Here is a 14724-nt window from a genome sequence, read left to right as displayed (position 1 = left end):
TTCCATGGCTAGGGCTATCTCTAACGTTCTTGAAATCCAGGTTCACTTCGGACAATAATTTTGTCTGAATAGTGTCCCCTTTCACACCACACACTAAATGATCTCTGAGCATGTTGTTCAGAGTTGTACTGAACTCACAATGGGCAGAATTTTCTGCCTGTCGGGCGGACGGTGCGGGAGCGGGCATGGACGCGATTGGGGACGGCTGTGCCACCATTTTACGTGGGCGGGCCAATTAAGGCCCGGCCAGCGTGACATGCACCCGGAAGCGCTGTGCGCTCCCTGTGTGGGCAGGGTGGGGGTTGCCTGAGTCGTGAGTGCGCTCTTTCGTGCATGTGCGCGAAAGAGCGCAGAAATCTCCCTGAGGTATAGAGGTGCCTCAGGGAGCTTAGTTTTAAGTCCAAAAAGTTTAATAAAGTGGCGAGAAAATTTTTATGACATGTCCCCTCATGTGAAACTGTCACATGAGCTGGGATACGTGCATTAATTTCAATAAAAATTTTTGTCAAAATTTAAAGTCATTCATGAAACCTCATCCCGCCCGTGGATGAGGTTCCATGAAAAATGCGAAGGCCGCCTGGGCTCTCCGCCTGCCCGCCAACATTAAGGTTGGACGGGCAGCTCCATTAATTATTTTAATTGAGTGCTAAATGGCCTTAATAGGCCTTTGACAGTTCGGTGGGCGCACAGCCGACTCGGGTGCGTGCCCGCCAAACTGAAAGTCTGAATGATGCACCATGATGTCGGGCTGCACGCCCGACCCCGCCCCTGCTTGCAGAGCCGAAGATTCAGCCCAATGTTCCATTAACTGCTTCAAATTTGCCACATAGCATGCATTTATCTCACCCGGGGTTCTATCACACGAATTAAACCTGAACTTCTGCATCGTGACTGAGGGCTTGGGTTGAAAGTGACCCTTCTCGAGGTCCACCAATTCATCGCAATTCTTCAAATCTGGGGCACTGAGTGCAGTCAAACTTCGAATCAAACCACAGATTTAGCTCCCACAAGTACTCAGAAGGATCCTTACCTCTTCTCTTCCCCTGTAATCTCGTTCACTTGAAAAAAGAACATGAGGCATTCTATTCATTGAGATCAATCATCTGTGGCTGATTCAAAAGGACCAATTCTCCCAAATTGTGGCATTTTGAGAGAGGATAACTTCTTCAATTCTAATGGAGCTTGCTACTTACAATCATTGGGCGAGGTACAGTGCCCATTTCTTTTTAACTTGATTTCTTCTGTTTCATCCTGTTTTATCCTTGTCACCAGTTTGTTGTACGGGTGGCCGAGTTGTACTACTGATAATAGAGTTGTGACCTGCAGATACTTCGTGGGTGGAAACATTAAGTTTATTTACAATATACTCAGCAGCAACTCCACGTGTGCTTTCAACTCCAACTCTATCTCTACACTGATTGCTGAGGTGGTCCGCGCTACTCTCCTATTGGTTACTACAGATCATGTGATCTTTCCTAACAAGTATTATTCTTAAAGGTACATTACACACTAAATAAAACCATAATTACTACAATTTCTAAATGATATTTCCAAATATATTTGAAGTAGGATCTGCTGTGGTTTGAGCTAAATATGTAGCAGATCAAATCACAATTGCAATATATTGCAAATATTTTTTCTGAGGATCACTGATAATCTGGTTAACTCAAATTATTTGCACAAACTGGTGTAAAGTTTCCAGTTTGGGTGCAGTCAGCAATCCAGGTGCAAATTGCACTCAAAATTGCTCTTTCTGAATTCATTATTTTTTTGTTCAAGGTTGCACTCAACCATATATGCATTTCGCCAAATATAAAATCTTCTGTGAACCAGCACATTTGAGAAGCATTTTGGACCATTTTTTTTAAAGAATCTTTCCATTTGAAGTATTTCTTGATATACTTGAGCGGTTTTATGAATATACTGAAAATAGCTTTATCACAAAAAAGTAGTGTTTTTAATCAGATAATCTGCCTGATTTTAAATACCCAAAAATGATTTTTAAATAGACTATACAGAACCATTTACTAGTTTCACTGGTGTACAGTGATCAGTACCTACATGAATTATATATTTTTATATATTTTGAAAACTTAAAAGCCTGAGTGCTTATTAGTGTCCTTGCACTTAAGAAGAAAGCTTAATTTTAAGAGCCTCCTTGAAAGCTCATAAAGGGGCATGATTAGTGGAAATTCACCAAGGTGATCAGCTCGATTGGGGAGCATGACCAGCTTTGTGGGTGGGGCCAGCTTCCAGCATGATATTTTTCAAACCAACGCAACACAGCGAGGAAGCTCAATTTGAACTGGATGTAACCTGTGCCTGAAATTCATCCTTTTGTAATATCCTATCAAGAAAATAATCTCAAAGTTCATCTTATTCCTTGAATTCTATTAGAATGAATGGGTAGCGTAATGAGTGTTTTCTTGATTTTACCTGCATGTTCAAGGTCAAATCTACATTTTATCAATTTTGTATCACATGACGCAAGTGGTGTTTGTTTTAATCTAATTTCCATTGTATGTATGTCATTCAGCGTGCTTTGGATACTTGTTTCTTTCATGGTATAATTCTGCAAGATTAATCTTCCCCTTCCAGTAAAACTGACATTAGATTATGCATTAATGAGGTCAAGATAGTTGACTGAATCTACCTGTTCATCACATTCAATAAATGAATCCATAATATAATGCATTTGATGGACAAATTAAATTTGTGCACTGTGAAAGTACCTTTAATTTCCCCTCTCAAAATACTCCTTTTTCCAAATATACAGTATGCATGTTGAGTCATGTCAACTGTACTTTAAAAGAAAAGCATTTGCTTGAAACAGTTAACTTTTAGAATACTTCATTGTGCTACAATTTTCTTAAAGAAATGTTTCCACATAATCTTTGGTTGTAAGCAATGGCTAGTTAGAATGCTTTATGGAGCATTATCTGCCAATAAGATTAAATGGCTCGAAGATAATCTACTGCAGAATATTTTACAGCTCTGGCTTGCTGATGAATGCTGGCTACAAGCAAACTTATATTTAGGTCTTCATCAGGACTGCGAGCTTCAAGACCAGAGGCCGTATGGTTTCAACGTCCTGGCGGGTCAAGGCGAGAATCATTATTTCTGCGTAGAGATGGGCAGTGAGCTTGCAGTTTGGGAGAAAACCTTCCAGAGAGCAGTTTTTATGGAAGTGCAGAGAACAGGGGTAAGTAGGACAGTATAAACTCTTTGTGTGCGGTTAGCATTTACTCAAGGTTCGAACAAGGTGCATATGGGCACTTCATGAAGTCTATGTGCTTTGGTCTTTGATAGTGATGTGTACACAATATCAATTTGTAAGTTAATATCCAAAAATGTTTTTATTTAATTGTCAAGCTACAAAAATACTGACAATAGTTATTTATGGAAAATAATTATCTATGCAGCAACATCTGTACAGATATCATTGTTTCTATGATTCTAGAGAAATAATTTCACAAAGGTGAATTTTCAATAGAAACTGGATCATTCTGGAACTACCAACCACAAATGTTAAAATCTACCTTCTATTTACACAATCTTAAATATAGAATTATTTGCTTCAATTAATTAATTTATTTAAATATATTTTGCTTAACTACAATGCCTATGTAACAAGCAGAATTTAAAATAACTCAGGTGAGCCCAGACAGGGATACTTAAAGCAACTCATTCATTCTGCATCCTTTACTACACTTCATGCCTTGCACTAAATTCATCCATTATGTGGATCTCCAAAGGTGTGCATAATCTATATAGGGTTATCTACTAATGAATACAATGTTCTTTATACAAGTATTGGTACAAAGAAAAATTGGAGATCTGCCATTGTGCTTTTGTTTTTATAGTCCTGGGCCCTACTAATTTGCTACAGCATCAAAAACTAAACCTTAGGAAACAATTTCCTACCCTTTATTTGTAAACTCAGATCTTCCTTGCCGGCACGGTTGCCACATGGTGCTGTACTGTGGGATGGAAAATAACAATCAGCAACAGATTTCATTTCCCATCACTGTGAATCAAACTGTGAAACATCAAAAATTTCAGCTTGGTGTTGTGTAAGTGGAGGGTAAGCAGCGAGTGAATATGAAGATAGATTGGAAGCTCTGAAGTTGCTTTCCCAATGTTAATATGTGGATTAATGCTGGATTTGTTTTAAATTTTGCTATGGAAAGAATGATTGGAACAATATTTACATTACACGTTCAATAAGTAATATAGAGCCAGGATGTGTGGAACTCACTTTATTTACTGGTAAGTAGCTGCAGGCTGATAGCTGGTCGGATTTCCACACAGTAGGTGCCACGAATGCAACTAGTATGCTTGTTTATTTCTTATTTTGCCCATTATTTTAAGCACTAATCATTAGGTGACTAGCCATTCTGTTAATTTTCATCACTTCTTAGGGAAGTACTCCAAAAGGTGCAAAAGAGGAAGCCTGACTGCAGTTTATTAATGTAACTTACCTTTAGTATGTATCTCTGACTGTATATACTTTATGAAATAGCAATTTGAGGTTAAAAGTGAAAAGCATTAAAAAGAGTATATTTTGCGGCTAGAATATGTAAGCTGGAAGCAGTTTGCTTTCTTGTCAAAAACAGCTCATTTAGCTGTGATTTTTTTTTTGCTACTGCTACACACTTGAGCAATAATACCATGCTACCACTTCCATGTTTACCTATCCACATAATAAATAGGCAGCATTAAAATGCTGATTGAGGGGGGGTTATTAAAATCGCTGGTGAATTTCCATATATTCTTACCCCACAGCAGCATTGAATGTTGAGAGGAAGTAGCTCTTTTAGCTTCTTATATCCGTGTGCTCAAATAATGCTCAATTCGACTCCACAGGGTAACACTAAGAACACATTGAAACTTTGAAATTAACAATTATTCATTACTAATGCATATATCTGTTCTATTTTCTTGAATATATGTTTGTGTAATAGTATTGTATAAGGATACAATTCTATGATAGCAGCAACAACTTACATTCATGTAGCCTCCTTAATGGAGTAACACATCCCAAGGTATTTCAGAAGCATTTAGCTTATTAGTTAAGCACTGGTGTAAAGCTATTTTGTTTGCACACTGGTTCTAAACTCATATAGCACATGTAGTGTGTGTCGACCCGAATGAGCAGGAAGGAGTGAGCTTTCCTCCACTTAACTCTGGTGTCAGTTTAGAATCTGACATTGGATTCTGGCTGCATTTATTCTGTAGACTAAACAGCTGCTGCGCAACAGAGAATCTCAAGCGTGCTGCCCTGAGTTTCAAATACATGATAGCTCTATGTGCAAATCACCCACATAACTGCAGTGTTTAAAGCACTTCACAACAATTCTAATGTTGTGGTAAAAACATACCCTTAATCGTCTAGCATAAGCACTAACCTGATAAAAATTAAAGCATAAACATTGAGAGGGGTGAGCCCTTCTCCACTTAGCTGGCTCGCCTCACTTTAGTGTTTTGGGTGACGACCCTTTAATTAGTATGAAGCAGGACTTCCATCTGTCTCCAGGAGGACGCTGTACCTCATAGAGCTGCCAGCCAATCGGAGCACCAGCAGAAGCGGTGACCACTGTTGGTACTGCAGGTAGGCCAAGGAGGTGTTGTTCAGCCTGGATCTCATTGGGGCCAGGCTGACAGGCCCCGTCGAGGAGGGAGTGGGGAGGATATTGGACATGGTGGAGGGTGGAAGTGGGGAGGCAAAACTGTGAAGAGGGAAATCCGATTGGCACCAGGGGTGCCAGCAACCCACTTTAACTGGCTGGCAGCCCGCAGGGTTAAACCTGCCAGGCTGCACATTGGGCACCGGCCTTCCCCACTACCCGTTAAATCAGAGCAATTGTGGGATGAGGCCCTCAAGAGAACATTAATTGCCACTTAAGGGCCTCAGTTGGGTCACTGGTGGGTGACCGTCCCAATGCCTTCCCCATTGCTCGTAAAAACACGGTGGGGCAGGCACTCTGCCGATGGCACCGGCACCCTAATTTATGAGCCCATTCGCCAGCTTTCCCGCCCGTGGTTGGTCCTTAAAATTCAGCCCAATGCTAACAGGTATGAATGATCGCTGAGAACAATGCAAGTGTGGCATGATAGAAAACACCCAAGAAAACTCAGAAAAACAGAATTGCAGCCAAATAAAATGCTATGATTTTCTTACATAAGACCAATCTGTTTAATTACTAATTAATCACTGTTTACAATGAAAGAATGATTAAGATTGATTATATGGTAGAATCTTTACAAAGCATGCACATAACCTGGCACCCCATCTACCATCTTAAACATCCCTCCACCACCGATGCACAGTGGCAGCAGTGCGTGCCTTCTACAAAGGTGTTGCAGCAACTCACTGAGGCTCCTTTGACAGCACCTTCTAAACCATGACCTCTATCACCTAGAAGGACAAGGGCATCAGATGCTTGGGAACAGCACTGCTTGCAAGTTCCCCTCCAAGTCATGCACCATCCTGACTTGGAACTATATCGTCATTCCTTCACAGTTGCTGGGTCAAAATACTGGATCTCCCTCCCTTCCTAACAGCATTGTGGGTGTACCTACAGCACCAGGACTGCAGCAGTTCAAGAAAGTGGCTCACCACCATTTCCTCAAGGGCAATTAGAGATGGGCAATAAATGATGGCCTAGTCAGTGACGTCCACATCCCGTGAATGAAAAAATTAAAATTAACTGCAATAGCATAGAAACTGAGCTTTCCTTGTTTACATGTTTAATTTGCATTCAGCCCTGGGTCCATGATTCATATACACATTAACTACAAATCTTGTTTTGTCTCCATCTGTCACGTAACCATGCAATAAATTAGTTCAATTAAGAACACAAATGCCTGTGGCATTTATGTGGAATGTCGCATGTCGGTAGTTTTCTCTACTTCCTGTATTCATTCATTCAGGACCTTTCTCTGTGATAAAAGTATTTATTTTTCTTTCTCATGCATAATTCAATTGTAGGTGGTTAAGTCATGTAGTTCATTCAACATGAACTAATTTAATTATTGTTTTAATGTGCCACATATGTATCAACTGATTATCTCTCAAATGACTGCAGCCTCGGAAATGGTCCAATTGAGGGAGCAGAAACAAAACTAGAAAATGTTTGAAATATGCAGCAGGTTAGTTAGCATCTGTTTAAAAAAAAGAGATAAGTTAGTGTTTTAAGTGGGACCCATCACCAGAACCCAGGTCTGACATTGATTTTAGCATTGTTTCAGTTCAAACACAAAAATCTGGAGATTATAGTTTCCAATATTAGCGAATGAACACTTAATGCTCCTATGTAAACATGAGTTGGACATTCATCCCGTTGAGCCTGTTCCACTATTCTCTCTGTGATAATTTAATTGATCATACTAAATTAATTGAAAGAATTCAGAGAGGAATATCACACAGCTCTGTTAAGCATTCACCCGGTCATATCACCAACCATGAATTCTACCTTTATAAAACTAAAAATTGTACGTTTACAAAATGCAACAAACATATCAGATGACAATTTACTTACAATCATAACACCAAATTCATTTTATAATCCTTTTAAATAGTTAATGTACAAATTATCTAATCAAGGTAAGAAAATAATTAGTCACCTCTTCTGTAAGAATTTTGGAAACAGAACAAAATCCAGTGAGTCTAAACATGTCTCTCCTTTTTTGATAGATTAGCCCTAACTGCCTTCCCACCCCATCCACCTGCCTTCTCATCATATCTTTCAAATACTTCCCTCTTCAGAAATTGATCCAGTTGTCTGTTGAACATTGCCTCAACGGTAATTTATTCCACAACTCTGTTGGCCTTTGGATGAAAGTATTCACAGAATTACAAGATCTTAGCAGCACAGAAGGAGGCCATTCAGCCCATTGTGTCTGCACTGGCTCTCCAAATGAGCATTATGACCTAATGCTATTTCCCTGCCTTTTCTCCGTACTCCTGCACATTGTTTCTATTCAAATAATCATCTCATGCCCTCTTGAATGCTTTGATTGAACCTGCCTTCCAGGCAGTGCATTCCAGACCCGAAACACTCACTGTGTGAATAAGTTGTTTCTGGCATCACATTTGCTTCTTTTGCAAATCACTTTAAATCTGTGCGCTCTCTCCTTGATCCTTTTACGAGTGGGAACAGCTTCTCCCTATGAATTCTGTCCAGCCCCCTCATGATTTTGAACATCTCTATCAAATCTCCCTATAGCCGCCTTCTCTTCAAGGAAAACAGTCCCAACCTCTCCAATCTATCTTCATAACTGAAGTTTCTCACCCTGGAACCATTCTTGTAAACTTCTTCTGCATTCTCTCCAATGTGTTCACATCCTTCCTATAGTGTGGTGCCAGCTGAAGTCTAATGAGTGTTGTATATAAATTCAGCATAACCTCCCTGCTCTTGTACTCTATGTCCCTATTGATAAAGCCCAGGATACTATCTGCTTTAATTAACTGCTCTCTCCACCTGTCCTGCCACCTTCAATGATCTATGCACATATACACCCAGGTCTTTCTGCTCCTTTCACCCCCTTCAAAATTTCACCCCTTTATATTGTCTCCCCATGTTCTTACCAAAAGACATCACCTCACCCTTCTCCGCATTGAACTTCATCTGCCACCTATCTGCCCACTTCACCAGCTTGTCACCCTTTTGAAGTTCTGCACTGTCCTGTTCGCAGGCTACAATTCTCTTAAGCTTTGTATAATTGGCAAACTTTGAAATTGTTCCCTGCTCACCAAGATCTAGATCATTTATATATATCAGGAAAAGCGAGAGTCCTAATACCAATCCCTGGGGAACTCCACTACAAACCTTCCCCCAGCCCGAAAAATATTCATTGATCATTACCCTCTGTTTCCTATTACTCAGCCAATTTTGTATCCACGTTACTATTGTCCCTTTTATTCCATGAACAATAAGTTTCCTCACAAATCTGTTGTGTGGCACTGCATCAAATGCCTTTTGAAAGTCCATGTACACCACATCAGCAACATTACCCTCATCGACCTTTTCTGTTACCTCTTCAAAAAACTCCAACAATTTAGTTAAACACGATTTCCCCTTTAGAAATCCATGCTGGCTGTTCCTTATCAACCCATATTTTTCCATGTGACTACTAATTCTACCTTGAATAATTGTTTCTAGAATCTTGCCTACCACTGAAGTTAAACTGACTGGTCTGTAATTGCTGGGCTTATCCTTACAACCTTTTTTGAACAAGGGTGTAATGTTTGCAATCCTCCAGTCCTCTGTCACATCCCCTGAATCTAGGGAAGACTGAAAAATTATGGCCAGTGCCCCTGCAATTTCTACTCTCACTTCCTTCAATGACCTTGGATGCATCTCATCTGGTCCAGATGCCTTGTCAACTTTAAGTACCGACAGCCTATTCAACACTTCCTCCTTATCAATTTTGAACCCTTCTAGTGACAGAGTTTCCTCGTCTGTTACCATGGCCATTGTAGCACCTACTTCCTTGATAAAGACTGATGCAAAGTATTCATTTAATACCTCAGCCATGGCTCCTTCGTCCATGTGTAAATTCCCTTTTAGGTCCCTAATTGGCCCTACTTCTCTTTTTACCACCCTTTGACTATTCATATGCCTATAGAAGACTTTGGGATTCCCCTATATGCTGGCTGCCAGTCTTTTCTCATAATCCCTCTTCACTTCTTCACCTCCCCTCTGAACCTTCTGTATTCCTCTTGGTTCTCAATTGTATTTTCTACCTGACGTCTGTCATAAGCACACTTCTTTATCTTAATTTCTATCTCCTTTTTCATCCAGGATGCTCTGGGTTTGTTTGCCCTACCTTTCCCTTTTGATGGAATATACCTTGACTTGAAAGAATCAATTCTTTTTTGAAGATAATCCATTGTCCAGCTACAGTTTTTCCTGCCAATCTTTCATTCCAGTCGATCTGGCCCAGCTCCATTCTTGCCCCATTGAAATCGGTTCTCGTTCAGTTAATTATTCTTACTCTGGATTGCCTATTGTCCTTTTCTATCATCATCCTAAAACGTGCAATACAATGATCACTGTCTCCTAAATGTTCCCCCACTGACACTTGATCTACTTGGCCCACCTCATTTCCGAGAACCAGGTCCAATGGTGTGCCTTTTCTTGTTGGATTTCTTGCTGTAGAAAATTTACCTGAACACAATGTAGGAACTTTGCCCCTCTCTGCCCTTTACACTACCACTGTCCCAGTCTACATTTGGGTAATTAAATTCACCCATTATAACTCCTTTATAATGCTTGCACCTCTCTGCAATTTCCCTGCAGATTTGCTCTTCTACATCCTTCCCACTAGTTGGCGGCCTATGGATTACACCGAGCAATTTAATTGCACCCTTTTTGTTCCTTAGCTCTAGCCAAACTGATTCTGCCCTTGAACCCTCTGGGACATCCTCTTTCTCCAGCACTGCAATGTCCTCCTGAACCAATACCACCACCTCTTCTCTTTTCCTATCTCTTCTGAACACCTTGTACCCAGAAATGTTTAACACCCAGTTCTGCTCTTCTTTGAGCCAGGTCTCTGTTTTCGCCACAACATCATATTTCCACATGGCAATCTGCACCTGTAACTCACCAATCTTATTTACTATACTCCGTGCATTCACATACGTGCACATTAATCCTGATTTAGATTGTGTTATTTTCTCCCTCACCCCGACTTCACCTATTAACTTACTATTCTCTATACTAGCGCTATCTGTCCCTCCCAGTATTTTTGTGCACCCTGGTATTTCTCTCTAATATTTTCTCTTGGTTCCCACACCCCTGCTGAGTTAGTTTAAAACTCTCCCAACAGCACTAGCAAAATGATCCGCAAGGAACTCAGTCCCAGCACTGTTCAGGTGCAACCCATCCGGTATGTACAGGTGCCATCTCTCCCAGAGCCAGTCCCAGTGTCCCAGGAACCGAAAGCCCTCCCTCCTGCACCATTTTTCTAGCCATACATTCATCTGCCTTATCCTCCTATTTCTGTACTCAATAGCATGTGGCACTGGGAGTAATCCAGAGATTACTACATTTGAGGTCCTGCTTGCTAATTTTCTACCTAGCTCCCTAAATTCTGATTGCAGGACCACATCCCCCTGCCTATCTAAGTCCTTGGTACCAATGTGGACCATGACCTCTGGCTGTTCACTCTCCCCCAGAAGAATGTCCTGCAGCTGCTCCGTGACATCCTTGACCCTGGCACCAGGGAGGCAACACACCATCCTGGAACCACATCCACGGCCACAGAAACACCTGTTTGTTCCCCTAACCAATGAATCCCCTATCACCATTTCTCGTTCTTTCTTCCTCCTCTTCTATACAGCTGAGCCACAAACTTGGCTGTGACTGCACTCCTCTGAAGACCCAATGCCTTCGCCAGCTTCCAAAACGGAAAACCGATTTGTAAGCGGGACCCCAGGGGACTCCTGCACTACCTGCCTACTTCTCTTGGACTGCCTAGTGGTCACCCATCCCCTCTCTGGCTCCAGGCCCCTAAGCTGCGGTGTGACCAGCTCTCTGAACGTGCTATCCATGTAGCTCTCAGCCTCGCGGATGCACCACAGTGACTCCAGCCGCCACTCAAGCTCTGAAACCTGGAGCTCAAGTTTCTGCAGCTGGCAGCACGCTTGCCCATGTGGTCATCTATGACACCGGTAGTATCCATGACTTCGCACACATTACAGGACATGCATTCCACTCGACTGAGCTGCCCTGCCATGTCTTAACTCTACTTTCCTTAGGTTAACTTTATTCTGCTTTGGATTATTTATATTACTTTATTATATTGGCCCTAAATTTCCCTTGGGTAGAATTTTTCCGTCGGTGTGCGGGGGGGGCGGGACCCAACGCCAACTCGTAAAATGATACGCGGTGACGTCAGACGCGCATCCCGACGTCACTGCGCGCCATTGTGATATTTCGCTGGGCGGGCACGTAACAATATCCGTTGCACACCCGCCAGTAACTACTGGCCAATTAAGGTAGTTATGGCTCCAATTGCCCTGGATTTTAAGGCGTCCGTGAGATATTTGGCTCGTCGCACAGGCGCAACGGGCTTGCGGCTATCCGAAACTTTAATGAAGCTCATCCACGGGCGGGAAAGAGGGATCATTGTTTTTGCGAATCCAGACATTTAACAGTTAGTGCTCACAAGTTATTGAAAGTTGCGTGTGTGAGGCGGAGAAGTGTCAAACGCACTGCAGCTGCTTGGACTCCACTTATAACCTTCAGGTCAGCACTTCTCAGTGAGGATTTGTTTTGGGACCTGTAGGTTTCAGGAAGCCTCCCTGAGCCTGGGAATGGGAGGTGATCTCTCCACTGGAGGCACCTCAACTGAGGAGGAAAGGAGGGCTAGAAGGGGGAGGAGGCCAGGAGTGCACATTCAGCCTGCGGGAGAGCCACCTTTTGGAGGACAGGTGCAGGCACAAGGGGTGCAGGGCCAAGAGGTAGTCCAAGGCACAAAGGGCCGCTGAAGACACCACTATCCTGCTGTCAGGGTATACAGGCGGCGAACCACCTACCTCAATATGTCTGAGGTGCAGTGCCGAAGGAGGCTTCATCTGTCAAGGGAGACAGTCAACACTATCTGTCAGATGATTGGTCCAGAGATCTCAGCTAACTGTGTGGGTGGACACCCCATGTCCGTGTCTCTAAAGGTCACAGCTGCCCTCAACTTCTATGTCTCCGGCTCCTTTCCAAGGCTCAGCGGGTTATCTTTGTGGTGTCTCCTAATCGGCTGTCCACACTTGTGTCAAGCAGGTCACAAACATTCTGTTCAGGTGTGCACTGACCTTCATCCACTACCGCTGGGATGAGGCCAGCCAGACAGAGTGAGCCAGAGGCTTCGCGGCCATTGCTGTCTTCCCCCGCGTCCAGGGTGCAATTGACTGTACACATGTGGCCATCAAGGCGCCAGCAGCTAAGCCTTCGTCAACAGGAAGGGCTTCTACTCCATGAACGTGCAGATAGTGTGTGATCACAGGATGCAGATCCTGCAAATCTGTGCAAGGTACCCAGGCAGCTCCCATGACACCTACATCTTCAGACACTCCAAGGTGCCGAGGCTCTTCAGTGCTCCAACCTGGCTGGATGGATGGCTGCTGGGAGACAAAGGCTGTCCCCTCAGAAGATGGCTCATGACGCCTCTCCGCCATCCAAGAACAGAGGCTGAGCAGCGGTATAATAGAAGTCACGCCTCCACAAGGGCTGTGGTGGAGAGAGCCATCGGTCTTCTCAAAATGCGCTTCAGATGCCTGGACCGTTCCGGGAGCGCACTCCAGTAACCCTCAAATCAAGTGTCACTGATATTGGTTGCATGCTGTGCTCTGCACAATCTAGCTCTGCAAAAGGGGGACGCTGTGGATGAAGAAGATGTAGACGGAGTGGCTGGGGCTGAGCACGATGAGTCCAGCAGTGAGTCCGAGGATGAGCACGCACAGGGAAATGATGAAGGGGCACATGCTGATCCGGGCATGCTCCAGGGAGGCAGGGGTACCCGGGATGCTCTAATCCAAGGAACCTTTAGCCAGCACAGCACATATGGATCTCCAACACCAGCCTGGCATGTATCCTCCATCCTGGAGACCTAATCTGTCTGGATAGGAGGATTGGCGATGGGCGCCATGAATAAATCTAAAAGACTCTCAAATCACTCATCAAACCTCAGTAATCCATGCACCTTCCCAAAAATAGAGGCACCCACTGACATTTGAGGCAACATAAATTTAATACTGTAACCAAAGTCTCTTCACATAACAGAAATAAAATTGTGTTGCACTTCACACAAAGCTCGATACAACTCATCGAGGGGGGCCGACAGAAAACCACCAGTGATGAACCCGGGTTGTGCCTAAGGTGCTTTCATCTTTCATTTGCGGGTGCTATGTCTTTGTGTGCCCCCTCGTTGGCACTGGCATCTGAGACAGCCTGCTCGCTCTGATGTCCTGTTGGCCTCGATGACCTTGGCGGACGTCGAGCCTGTGCTGACCCCGCCTGGGAGGGAGCTGCCAGTTCCGCAGTTGGCATCTCCCCAGTCGCCACAGCCTCATTGGGTGCCGCGGTCATTGGCAGAGGGACGGAGGAGCTGCCGCCCTCATCCGCAGCGCCCTGAAAGGTGCCAGCAGAGATGACAGGCAGCTGCTCCGCCAACGTGAGGTCCAAACGGCCCTCCCTGCTCACCGTAGATGGATGGGCGCCGAGGTGAGATACCTGGTGCCCAAACCACCACTCACACGGGCACTGACCAGATGAGGTCAATGCCCCTGTGAGGGCGTGCCGGTCCGAGCGCAACCCCAGGAACCCCTAATCCTCTCCCTGGAGCTGCCTCCCCATGAGAGTCACCACTCTCTCCATGGAAGAAGCTTGGCGCTCAGCCATGATGCTCAATGCATCGGCCGCGACCCGTGTAGACTCCTCCACCACTGACACCAAGCCAAGCAGAGCCTTATGTATCTCCACCAGATGGCCCCACACACCCGGCCGCATGTCAGCAGTTGGCAGCATCACCCACGACTCCAGAGGCTCATCATCTGCCATGGACTGAGCATGTGCCCAGGCACCTGCAGTCCTCCGACTGCTGCCGCCTTCAGCACTCTCTGTCTCTGCCAGCTCCTCCCAAGCACGCTTGGTCAAGTGGGGTGGCCTCCTCCTCCCGTCCTCGGAGACAAGGACATCCCGCCATGCTGCCACCTCCTTAAGGAGG

General features: G+C 44.1%; 1 protein-coding gene across 2 annotated transcripts in view; it reads left to right on the top strand.

The window, feature by feature from the left end:
• sntg2 (syntrophin, gamma 2) overlaps positions 1 to 14724 on the top strand; it is a 1221259-nt gene that overhangs the window by 1060581 nt on the left and 145954 nt on the right. For both annotated transcript variants that reach the window (XM_078541872.1, XM_078541871.1), the window contains exon 15: positions 3050 to 3202. In XM_078541872.1, the coding sequence (XP_078397998.1) occupies positions 3050 to 3202 (153 nt within the window). The remainder of the gene's footprint in view (positions 1 to 3049; positions 3203 to 14724) is intronic.

This window comes from Cetorhinus maximus, chromosome 5 (assembly GCF_964194155.1).
Source record: "Cetorhinus maximus chromosome 5, sCetMax3.hap1.1, whole genome shotgun sequence".
NCBI classification, from domain to species: domain Eukaryota; kingdom Metazoa; phylum Chordata; class Chondrichthyes; order Lamniformes; family Cetorhinidae; genus Cetorhinus; species Cetorhinus maximus.
Note: the sequence above shows the minus strand (reverse complement) of the source record. Positions and strands in the feature narration are given on the sequence as shown.